This window comes from Muntiacus reevesi, chromosome 4 (assembly GCF_963930625.1).
Source record: "Muntiacus reevesi chromosome 4, mMunRee1.1, whole genome shotgun sequence".
NCBI lineage: Eukaryota > Metazoa > Chordata > Mammalia > Artiodactyla > Cervidae > Muntiacus > Muntiacus reevesi.
This window is the reverse complement of record NC_089252.1, coordinates 54,073,825-54,086,608: the sequence shown is the minus strand read 5'-3', so window position 1 is coordinate 54,086,608 and position 12,784 is coordinate 54,073,825. Positions and strand designations below refer to the sequence as shown.

Sequence of the window (12,784 nt, the reverse complement as noted above, 5' to 3'; positions counted from 1 at the left end):
AGTCCCTGTTTTCTTATTTCTACCCACCCATCACAACGTCTAATTTAAAATCTGCCTTCCAGAGACAAGGTTCAGCAGTTGGGGTGTGGGGATTTCGTTTTCTAAAACCTGTATTTTCGCCTTTTCTCTAAGCTGAGAATTCTTAGGAAAGAAAGACATTATAGAATTGGGTTCAAAGGATGCAAATCAATAATTCAGGTTAAGAGAAGCCCCACGCCCTAGTGCTCCTCTGGGCAGACGGGGGCGCGGAGGCGGCGTGGGGAGCAGCGGGGTCTGCGCTTCTGACCTTCTGACCGTCTGTCCTTCCCGTCTGTCCTGCAGGCCCTGGCCGACCTGGTCCACACACACCTCCAGTCCAAGGAGCGCTGCTCCACGCAGCTGACCCTGAGCTGTCCGCTCTGCGTGAACCCCACCTGCAGGGAGACCAAGTCCTTCTTCAGCAGCCAGCAGCTGTGAGCCCGGCGGCGCCGCTGGGAGGTGCGGGTGCCCGGCCTCCGGACGCCTCCGAGGCAGAGGAGGGTGCATCCGGCCCTTACGGAGGAAGTGACATCCGTGCGGAGTAGCCTCAGGCCACAAACTGGGTGCTTTCTCCAGGAAGGGACTCTGGAGTCCTTCTTGAGGACTTTCTATTTTTATAGACCAACACACGAAGCATTTATGGTCCCCCCTCCCTGGGTTAAGTTACTAGTTTGGAAGGTCCACTAGGCCATTTTTTGAAATGAGTTTTAAAAATTTATCTTCTGAGATGCACAGTCTCAGTACGGATTTTGGTTTTATAGCCCCCCACCCCCCAAAGAACACCCTGCAAGGGTGTGAAGAGCTTGCTTTGTGGGCTGTCAGTGTGCGTGGTGGTGGTGATGGTTCAGTCGCTCAGTCTGTCTGACTCTGCGACCCCCAGACTGTAGCCCCCCAGGCTCCTCCGTCCACGGGATTCTCCAGGCAAGAAGGCTGGAGTGGACGGCCTTATTTCCTTCTCTTGTGTGTGCGTGAGGTCTGTTTAAAGTCTCACACTTGTGTTTTGAAGTGAACATTGTTGAGTAAATGAGATATAATTTGAGGAAGGAAAGGTGCCTCCTCTTTCCCTCAGCCCGTGGATTATAGAATGCCGGGCCGGTGGCGTGGTTCCTGCTGTGACTGCTCCCGGGAGGTCACTGTTAATCCGTCATTTTGGTCTTCGTGTGTGACCCTCACGCTCCTCACCATCAAACCGAATCAAGTGTAGGTTCCAGAAATGCTTTGAGTTTCCCCAGGCGCACAGGGTTGACAAGCGTGTGGACTTGCACCTTTGTCCTCCCCACCTTGGTGGGGATCCCGGCGGCACAGGAGAGGGGTTCCTGCTGATTGCTGCCTCCAGGGGCAACGCCGCTCACAGCTCCTCCCCCAGACCTCTCCACCCAGCATCTTCATCTTGGTTGAAGGTCCCCTTTCCTGTCTTATTTGTTTGAAGATTTTTGAAAAGTCAACTATGTTTTATAACCTCAAATTCTTTCTTAATTTACAATTTTTATTATAAAAATTATGTAACCTTGCTATAGGAAATTTGGAAAAGAGAAACAAAAGAACCACTCTAATGTGACAACTATTAATCATATTATTATATTTCATGTTAAGTCATTTTCAGTGGATATTTAAGATGCCATTGTACAACTTTGTTCTTCAAAAAAGCATTTATTGGATTTCTTTTTAAGCAAGTGAAAGTATTCATGGAGCCATAGATCTTCTATATTCAGGGTTTACTATATTAATAAATACAATACTATTAAGATTTTAACCAGTGTGATTCATTGTCTATGTTAAAAGTAATTCAGGACTTTTGGGGAGTCCAGGGGCTAAGACTCGATGTTCCCAACACAGGGGGTCGGGCTTTGGTCCCCGATCAGGACTCAGGCCCCACGTGCCGCAACTAAAAATCCTGTGCGCCACACTAAGACACCGGCACACCAAATAAATAAAAATATATTGTTTTAAAAGCAATCCAAATTTGTTACTAAGGAATTATTATTAAGAGGAATTATTAAGAGGAATTTACTTTGTAATTCGAGAAACATGCCATTCACTTTCGTTAGTAGTTTTCCCCCACTGATAACACAGCTCTGAAATTTGAGTAGCATCTACATTGTTTTTTTTCCAAATTGGCTCTCCTATTAGTAAATTGTGTTTCCAGAAGAGGGTACAAGGCATAGACAGTAGTTTAGAGTTTTCCTCATCTGTTTCTGCCCACTTTGGGGGAACTGGGTTCAAGGTAGACTTGAAGGACTGTCCCGCAGTGAAGTGAGTTCTGTGGGTTGGCGCTGGAAGGCTGGTCCTGCCTGCAACCCTTCTCCCTCCTCCAGGAGATTCGCCTGCTCACCTCCACTGCTGTAGAGCTGAATGTATGTTATTTTAGAGATGCTCTGGGGGAAACTCCAACCAACAGCTCTTGCTAGGGTGTTTGAAGACCCTTATTGGTAAGGAAACCTCCAAATCAACAGTGCCTCGGCTGTCAGGAAAAGCATCCTTGACTCGAAGTTGGGCCAGGCTGGCCTTTGTAGTGAGAGGCAAAGTGAAAGTGTCAGTGGCTCAGTTGTGTCTGACTCTGCAACCCCATGGGCTGTATTATATAACCCGCCAGGCTCCTCTGCCCATGGAATTCTCCAGGAAAGGATACTGGAGTGGGTAGCCATTCTTTACTCTGGGGGATCTTCCTGACCCAGGGATTGAACCTGGGTCTTCTGCATTGCAGGCAGATTCTTTACTATCTGGGCCACCAGGGAAGCAAAGAGGGCAAAGGGGGATTTAATTATGAGGATCAATGCCCATGGCATTTGTTGTTCTAAGAAGTGTTACCTTCAACTGTTTCTAACTAAAGATGGGTAGGGGCCCATACCTGAAGGTAGAGCGTTTGGTAGGATGAAACCAACAGTCGCTCTTTTTAGAAGTAATGGTCTTTGGGAATTGCTACCCTATTTGTCAACTTTGAAATACAAATGTTTGCCCTGGTAATTAGCAGTGTACTGCTGGCACTTTCTTTCAGCTGCGCTTGTGTCTAGACCTGGCTTTAAGTGATGAATCACCTTATACGGCAAACCTACAGAAGCTGTGATGATGAGGCAGTTTAGCTTGCCAGGGTTATTATAAGGCTCAGATCCCTGTCTGTTTAGCACAAGAGGAAGGAACTCTTCTATAGAATATGCATTCTGGAACAACTGACCTTTTTAAGATTAAAAGAAAATTTTGCACCTAAAGAAAATTTGTTTTGTATCAGGAGAAATGGAACTCATTATTAAAATCCCTTTAAATGTACATCCGTGGCTAGTTGATGCTGACTGGTAAAAACCCATGACTTTCCCTGGTAGTATCTCAGAGTACACATCCCTACTCAAGCAATCCCCTAAGCAGAAGGTGACATTTCTCCAGGGTTCTGTCACATTTTTGCTTTTATGGCTGAAATTATTTAGACAATGATGATTATGTAGCTATATGAGGAGTCAGTGGATTTTCTGTTCCAAATTGTCCAAACTGGCCTATCAGAAGGTACACTATATTAACAATACTAAATTTATGTTAGGACATTTACATAGTAATAGATATTTCATTTTCTTCTTCATTTCTTTTGGGGGAAGATAACACTGAGTTGGTCGGATGAGTCTCCTAGTAAAGTCACTGCGTTTTTTTTTTTTTTTTTTCCTTGGCTAATCTGTTCTCATAAATTGGGTATTTAATTCAAGCAACCCTAAGGTGTGCAAGAAGAGAGGTCGTTTTCTCAACCTCATGCCACTGTGTTTATCCAAAATACGAACTGCACCATGAGGGTGGGTCCACACCACTGAGCAGGCCCAGCAGTAGGACGGGCCCGCGTCCCAGAATGTAGTACTCGTGGCTCTGTGATCCTAGGAACTCTGCTGTGTTCTCGCCTCCACTTTGGGGTTGGGGCCTGTGGGAGGGGAGGCAGAAGGGGATTACGGGGTAAGGAGCTCTCTTCTGTTAGCCAGAGGGCAGAGTTTAAAGCTGGCAGCCATAAGAAGGAACTAACACCTGTGTGCCTGTAGGCGCGTGCCGGTGTGTAAGCCCAGAGCCCTTGCCTGCATCCTCGGTATTGCATCTCTAAGCTCTTAAATCGGCCCGCGAAACCCCTGCTGTCAGGATCCTGAAGATGGCCCACGAACGTGCTTCCCAACTTTGGGTGGAAATGGGAAACTCACTGAGATGTCACGAGCTGGAAAAAGAAAATTCTGAGTTCACCATAAAACTAGTGTCCTAAATTAGGATCCTGCAGTTTCTGTCTTAATAAGGGAATCCTCAGAGGAAGACAAAAGCTAGCCATTTCTTTCATTATTTCTAAAAACTATACAATTAAAGTCCTTTCATCAAGGTTGTGCCCGGGACTTTGTAGATACCATTCCTAGGAATTTTGTTCTAATCGCCTAACGATTGAGATTCCATTGTAAAAATCACCGTTAGTAACTTCTCCCAGCTCAGGGGGCTTTCTGCGACACTCAAATTTCTTTTTATATTAGTAGAAGTTAGCATCATAAGGTTTCAGGGATACATACATCAAATGAATTAAATCTGAACATCGGATGGCTCAAGAAGCCTGAATTCTGCTTCAATCATTGCCAGCTGAGATATTTAATTATGTCACAATGGACATGAGTTTGAGCAAACTCTGGGAGATGGGGAAGGACAGGGAAGCCTGGCACGTGGCAGTCCATGGGGTCGCAGCGTCGGGCACAACTTAATGACTGAACAACAGTGATATTGAAATTGTGTGTGCTTGCTTTCTAGCATTCCTGGTTAATTCAAACCGTGGCACCTGAAAACTTGATTCTTTTTTTTGCTAGATTTGTCCCGGTTGGACAGTTGTGTGTTATGACTGATATCGGATCTTTGCCTTGAAAGCATGCTTCTTTTTACAATGTCTGTAATTAGGAAAGTATAAAGTGTGCCAAGCTGGAAGGCGCTGAGCCGAGTGGTGGGTACTGGTGAGTACTGGCGGGCACTTTAGAGGAGGAAGTTGATGCTCTCGATGTTCACTCAAAGGCAGTCATGACAAGCAACGGCAGTGGGCGCTCTTCATTGGAACCGCGGCTCCCAGCGTGAGACGAGCCTTAGAAGGGCCCCGGGGAGCTGCTGCCTCCAGAGACCACATTCACAGTCTAGGCTCTCAGGAGAGGAGGGAGTGCGTTTGCATTTGCTGTGGGAATATTATTAAGCCTTTCTACAGGGAAGTGAAAAACAAAGGCACCCTTGATAATGCTTCTTACAATATACTCTGTTGGTACCAGCTTAGTTACTTTTTGCTGAAATCATTAGCTTCCATTTTTAGCATAACAACTCCTGGCTAAATTAGTCTACAGTAAGCCATTAGGAGGGATGTTGGAATTAAAATCATTTTTGGAAAAAAGCCTGGCTTGAACCTTGGTGATGAGCTCTCCGGCAGGAGTGGCCAGCTCCAGTTTCAGGTGCTTTGACAGCTATCATTCTGATGTTCTGGGCACCCTCTCGGTAGCCTGCTCCCGAAAGGAAAGCATCTAGGCCGGCATTCCCCCTTCCACTCTCCCTGATGGGCCGAAGCTTTATCTTCCTGGTATTTTAAGAAATAATCATTTTACCCTGAGAATACAGGTGGTATCCCATGCTTTTACCTTTTTCCTTGTTAAAAAAATTATATATATACAGGCTTCCCAGGTGGGTCTAATGGTAAAGAACCCACTTGCAATGCAGGAGACAGATACGGGCTCCACCCCTGGGTCAGGAGGATCCCCTGGAGGAGGCATGGCAACCCACTCCAGGATTCTTGCCTGGAGAATCCCATGGACAGAGGAGCCTGGTGGGCTACAGTCCCTGGGGTCACACAGAGTCAGACACGACTGAAGTGATTTAGCACCGCACGGCATGTGTATATAAAACTTATGGGATGGGATTAACTGCACAGAGAAACAAGCAGGGGTTTGCTGGCCAACTGTTAAAACTTCAGGTTGTTACAGAGCACTCAGTAAAAATGTTATATCTTGGACTTTCCCGGTGGCTCAGTGGTGAAGAAGCAGGCTGCCAATGCAAGAGAGACAGATTGGATCCCTGATCCGGGAAGATCCCACGGGCTGCGGAGCAAGTAAGCCCGTGCAGCACAAGCACTGAGCCTCTGCTCTGGAGCCCAGGAGCCCAACCTCTGAGGCCCGCGCCCTAGAGCCTGCCCCCAGCAAGAGAAGCCTCCGGGAATCACCGCAACTAGAGAAAAGCCAGCACGGCAATGAAGACCCAGCACAGCCAAGAATAACATAGGGTTATTTATAAACATGTTATATCTTACAGTAAAATTGTATTTTAAAAAATAACAAACCCTCAATAATCATTTCCCAATGACTTTACTATATCTTATCGTTTTTCTAGAGGTTATTTGTGTTTATGACTCCTACGTGGCGAAACTACTGTAAAATGATGAGCTACTGTACCACTCTTTGCAGCTTTGTTCAGTGACATCCTGTGGGTAGCCTGAAATTGACTCCAGGAGGGCTGTCTACACTGGAAATCAGCATATACAACTACTTAGGGCTTGCCTGTTTTGGCGCTTACCTAGACTCAGAGTGATGGAAAAAATGTTGCTGTGTTTTAAAAGGGGTCATGTCTGTAGGCATTGTGGTGGTGGTGGTGTAGTTGCTAAGTTGCGCCCGACTCTTGCAACCCCATGGACTGTAGCCTGCCAGACTCCTCTGTCCACGGGATTTCCCAGGCAAGAATACTGGAGTGGGTTGCCGTTCCCTTCTGCAGGGGATCTTCCCGACCCAGGGATGGAACCCGTGTCTCCTGCTTTGGAAGGCGAATTCTTTACCACTGACCCATCAGGGAAGCATGTATGCAAGAGCTTGATAAAAATCAACAAAAGCATTCTTTGAGAATTTATTGACTATATGGAATTTATAGGAAGGAGTAGTATGTATTTTATTATTAGCTGTAAGTTGTGCATCCTATGACTTTTATACTGGTGAAAGTTATTAATATAATAAATACCCACACATATACATAGATCTTTTTTTTTGGATACCTGGTTGGTGACCATTTACTAAACCACTATTGCCTAAAAGGGAACTTTTCAGGATAATGGAGATGGTCTACGTGGATCTCAAGGTTGCATTGTTCCCAGATTAATTATATAGATCACTGTCTCTTTACAGTGAATGCTACCCCATGGTGACTAGAGATTTTAATGTTTTTAGTAAAATCCCAATTATGTCCAACAAATTCTCATGGACCTGTTGGTACTAAGAGAGGTCCTGAAGAGTGAAGGTTTCTCTCTCCCGATCAGCTGCGGCTGGAGGGGCTGGATGGAGGCCTGCTTTCCAGCATCAGAGGCCTGGAACGTGGGGCTTCCTTCAACTTTCCAGGTCACTCGTCCCGAGGACCACAGGCTGCAGTGAGCAAGCGGGTGTCTGTTCAGGGAACATGTGCTGCACTTCCCAAGGTCGCCGGTGGCTCCGAGTGCCTCTCTGTGGTCCGCTCCCCTGATGGGCCAGACCGTGGACCCCATGAGACGAGCGCCCAGTCCAGGCCACCCGATGGTCGCCCTGAGTCCCTCCCTCCTATCGCAGCCCTTCCATCACACCCTGGCATCTCTGGTTTCCCGTCTCCTATTTTTCTTGAAGCAAAGCCATCTCTTCTGAGGGTTGGGCTCTGTAGATGAGGAGTGTCCTTCCTTTGTGTCTTTTTTTATGTCGAGTCTGTGACACACACGAAAAAAGAAAACAACACCTGGGTCAAACGGTGGAGTCCAGCCTCTTCTATGCCTCCGAACTTGCCCGAAATGGAGACTGCTGCTCCGGGCAGCCTCCCTTCACCCTCCTGCGCATCTGCGATGCTTTCAGCAACCCCGTTATCCTTTGCCGCAATCCCTTGATCCCTGGGAGCTGAGGATGTCTTCAGGGCTTTATGCCTGATCCGCTCCACATCCCCCGAAGGCCAAGTACCCAGCTGAGCTGTCACAGTGCTGCCGGGCAGAGGTCAGGCTAGTCCCACCTTCATCCTGAGAGCGGACGGTCCCTTCCGGTGCAGATATGTGTGAGCAGCTAGGTAACCCAAGGCAACCTTCGAGGGTAGGGGCATCCCTGTACAGACACTCCTCAAAGAAATGTAAATGGATTCCCCCAGACTAGCAATGTGCCCTGCTGAATGCTTCTGCCCCTTATCTCTGTCTGCATCAGCACCATCTGGACCAAATTATTTCCTGATCAAGTTTCACTCCCCGCTGAGTCGTCCGCAAGTACGGAAAAGAGCCGGGCTGGTTCAGGAAGCGCCCATGGAGGTGGCCCCAGGACTGGGAGCCGGAGCAGGGACCAGCGAGTCCCTCGCCAACCCCCACGAGGACTCTTGGAGGAGGGGTATCTCGGGTCAAGGCGGTGGAGTTGTCCTGGACGGAGCACCTAAGTGGCTCTTCTTGTTTCAGACATGACTTGAGTCCATCAAGTTTGGAGATTAAAAAAAATGCCTTAGATGGCCTTTCTTTGACTGTTTCCACTTGCTTGGATCCTCTTCAAATTAAGTGGCCACAAGGAGGGTGGAGAGGAGGCAAATTGGCAGGTTTGTAAATATGGAAGCAGTTTTCTGGATTGTGACATCATTTCAAAGCAACACTCACATCCTGCATTGGTCTCTGCAGGCATACCCGTGTTTACAGCAAGAGTCTGGATAGTCGAACTTCATTTCCGTTAAATGGATTTCTAGTTCTACAACCACTCAGCCCTGTGCTGGAAACTCAACAATTGGCTTTCTGGGAGGAAATAGGCCCTGTGATGTTCAGGGTTTGCCGGTTTCCATGGTGTAAATATATCCGCCTCGGCCGATTTCCGAGCTGCCTTTGTGATGTCGCTGATGGCAGAGTTGGGAAGAGATGCTAATAAATGGCTTTGGTGAGCATAGGCCAGCTCCATCACACTGCTGACTCCATTCCTTGTGGGAGGCTTTGCTGACCATATATCCTGGAATGGTCCCCTACCACACACTCCCTTCCTGTCCAGAGCAGAGCAGAATTCTGGAAACCCAAGCCCCCATGGGGGGAAAAGTCAAAGTAGGAATGAGACAGGTTACTTTGAAAGCCAAGGACGCAGCAGCTGGAGCTGCGGCCCCCTCAGGGGACAGGAGGGCTTGGAGTACAAGGAGGGCAACCCTCCTCCAGCAAGGCCTGGGTGCTGCCGGCTGAGGGGCACAGGGAGGCTCTGGGCTGTTTGTATCATTCTCTTTTATTTCTTTATATGTTTGGAAATCTCCTGGATTTGAAAACTACTGCCCTGTCCGCCCAGCAAGACTGCTCTGAAGGTCCGCTGAGACAATGTGTGCAAAACCACGCTGTAGACTAGAAGGGCTTTCTATGTGAACTGGGCTAAGTTAATGAACATCTGTGAACAATTGGACATAGTGTGTGCTTAGATGTCAGTTGTGTCTGAACTTTTTGCAACCCCATGGACTGTAGCCTGCTAGGCTCCTCTGTCCATGGGATTCTCCAGGCAAGCAGAGTGGGTTGCCATGCCCTCCCTCCAAGGGATTGGACATGGTACTTGAGTCATTTTTAGTTTTAAATTTTATTTAACATTGTTATTTTTTGGTCATGCTGCGTGGCTTATGGATTCTTAGTTCCCTGACCAGGGATTGAACCCAGGCCTTTGGCAGTGAAAGAGCCTAACCACTGGATTGCAAGGGATTCCCTTGAGTCATCATTTTTAAAAGATATTTCCTATTATAAAACTTTAAGAAATTAGAAGGAGAGATAAAATGAAGGGAAAGAATCACTCATATTCCTATGGCACTTGATGAATCTCATCCCATGAATTTTATGCATATTTATGTTGCATACTTTAAACTTCTAAAAATACTCATCGTGTTCCTCCTCTTCTATACTCATTAGTTATTAATTACTATCTCATGGGCAAATTTTATCTGTCATTACCTATTCTTTTACAGTATAGTTTTAAATGGCTATACAGTATTATACTGTATGAATCTGTATTGTAATTTATTTACCACCCATTATTGGAAATTATTATTTTCATTTTTTGCTTATATTTGATAAATAGCCTTATAGACAAAAATATCTTTGGGCATATCCTCAATCATTTCCATAGGAAAAATCCCTAGAAGTGGGTTTTCTGGATCAAAGGATATTTTTGCAAATTTTTAAAAGAGGTTTAAAGGAGATCACATGCATAATGTATTTAGTAAGGTGCAGTCCTTGGCGTATGTGTTAAGACTCAGTACATGGTAGCTATTATTGACTCGGGTTACTCATTTGGTTAGCAGATGACTGCTGTCTTGTACTCAGTGTGACTTTATTCTAGGAGGAATTTCGCTGTTTTTTTTTTTTTTTTCATGAAGATGTGCTGTCAGAACGACTGTTATCCTTGAAGTTCAGAGCCCTCGCAGAACCTTTTCTAGGAATCGGGGATCAGTTCTCTAGTCCTGCCTTTCACGTTCCTTGTTGCTTCTACTTTTGGTCACTTGCCCTGAGAGTGTCATGGGTAGAGGGAGAAGAGACAGACAATAAAGTTATTAGTCCTCCTTCGTCAATAAATGCAAAGAGTTTGAATGTTGGGAGAAAGCTGAGTTTGGGTTGGAACAACTCGGGGGTCACATGTGCACGTCACTCACCCTTCACGGCTCTGCAGGGACCTGGGCGGGGCTGGCGTGTGTCCTGCGCGCCCACCTGTCCCTGCGTGGCTGGGAGCCAGCTCTCAGAGGGCAGCGCCGCCCATCAGAGCCGGGTTGGGCCTCCAACTCAGGTAACCACAGCACTTACACAACTGTCCCTTTAAGAAAGGTCAGCAGGGAGCGTGTTCCTTCCTGTGTCTATGCTTCCGAAGGTTTTCATGTCCGTGCTAACCCACTGCGGACCTGGGCCAAGGCCAAGTCGCCCATCAACATTGTTGAGTAGCCGTGTTATAAAACGTATGGAAGATGCACAAAGGACAGTTCCCTGAAGTGACCAGCCCGCTGAGAGGGGATGTTGGCTAAAAGGAGGTTTCCCACTTGGAAACAGTGTGACGTCAAGTGCCCAGCTGGGGAGACCCTTTATCTGCATGGGCTCAGAGCTTGGTGGGGGGAAGGAAATCTGACCTGGCTTCAAATCCCACCTACAACTGTTAATTTATTTGGTTATCTATTAGCAGTCTCCTGGCAGCTTACTTTTATGTTTAAAATTAAGTGCTTGATTGATTATTTTCTAGAACAGTGATGGGCTGTTGTTTTATACTTAAGCCAACCCATTAGTGGCCTCTCTCGTTACTGATCTCTTTCCTTCCTTTCTTGGTTCATCGAGTATGTGTGTGCGAGTGTGTGTGTGTGTGAGTGTGTGTGTGCACGCACGCGCACATGTACCTGAAGGTTGGGATAGTTGGAGGAAAGGTGTCTTTGTTCTGAAAGTGGAAGAAACCTGGACTTCTATAGATTCCCCAAACTATACATCCACAAGGATTTTCCAACCTCCAAGGATTAATTCTTGGCATGATTCACAGGGAGAGTCCCAGAGAATTTGCTATTATGCTCATTTCATTTTATCAAAAATCTTAATAGAAGCTTTTATTAAAAAAAAACAAAACCAACTCTCTCCTTTTATCTGCTTTGGAGGCATCTTCAAATATTTGTCTTTTCAAGGTTTGTGTATGATGATTGGGACTATTCTTTTTTTAATTGAGTTTATTAAATATTAAATAGGTACTAAAAATACTTGTAAGGCAGAACATCCTGACTCTTGTGCTCAGGCAGGCTTCTCAGTGGTCTGGCTGCCTACTGGCCCTGCAGCCCTTGGGATGGACAGAGGTGACCTACACTGGCCTGACCTCCCAGGACGTTCGTCTCTGGCCATCAGAACAGCACTGTTCCAGGATTCTTTAAACAGCCTACATTTGGGGCGGATGCTTCTTCTGATTTATAGATGAGAAGAGTAGGTGCAGGGAAGGATGATTCAATCCATCAGCCCTACCTTCCGTTTGCCTGTCCCAGATGCGTCTTAGAAAGGCATCCAGTTCCTTTCATCTCATAACCCAAAGGTTCCTTGTGAATAGACCCCCAATCTGTGCCGTGGATCACGATTTACATAGGAAGTGAGTTCCTAAATATCTCTATGGAGGCGGGTTTTGTAAATCTAATTACATTTAACATGTATTTGGAAGGCGAAAGAATTCCCAATCCCTGGGTTGGGAAGATCCCCTGGAATAGGAGATGGCAACCCACTCCAGTATTCTTGCCTGAAAAATTCTGTGGACAGAGGAACCTGGTGGGCTACAGTCCATGGCGTCGCAAAGAGTCAGACCCAACTGAGCAACTGAGCACACACACGCTGGTGGTTCGGTGACTAAGACACCTCTATCCCAATGCAGGGAGCCCAGGTTCAATCCCTGGTCGGGGAACTAGACTTCAAATGCTGCAACGAAGACCTGGAGCAGCCAAATAAATAATTAAAAAAAAATTGCTTTTGGGTCCAATTGTTCAGAACACATTTTTATTCAATACAGTTGTGCTCCTGTTCAGATATAATTAAAAACATAGTCACGCTTCCCAGGGCGTTGATTGTTGGATGCAAAGTTGAAAGAGGAGGAGGAGGCTGGATGAGATACAGTGGAGAGGAAATTTCTTCCAAATGGAGGGTGTGCAATGAGGCCCTAGATGGTCATATATAATGTTTCAGTGTCACTACAGAGGAGGTCATGTGTTTTATCTGCAAACCGAATCTTTACTTTTTTGTTTTCATTTGTTTTTATCAGTTGGAGGTTAATTACTTTACAATGTTGTAGTGGTTTTTGCCATACATTGACATGAATCAGCC

General features: G+C 46.3%; 1 protein-coding gene across 3 annotated transcripts in view; it reads left to right on the top strand.

The window, feature by feature from the left end:
• Positions 1-1,771, top strand: part of FECH (ferrochelatase) — a 36,276-nt gene extending 34,505 nt beyond the window's left edge. For all 3 annotated transcript variants that reach the window (XM_065932805.1, XM_065932806.1, XM_065932804.1), the window contains one exon: positions 322-1,771. In XM_065932805.1, the coding sequence (XP_065788877.1) occupies positions 322-456 (135 nt within the window). In that variant the 3' untranslated portion in view covers positions 457-1,771. The remainder of the gene's footprint in view (positions 1-321) is intronic.
• The last annotated feature ends 11,013 nt before the right edge of the window (positions 1,772-12,784 follow it).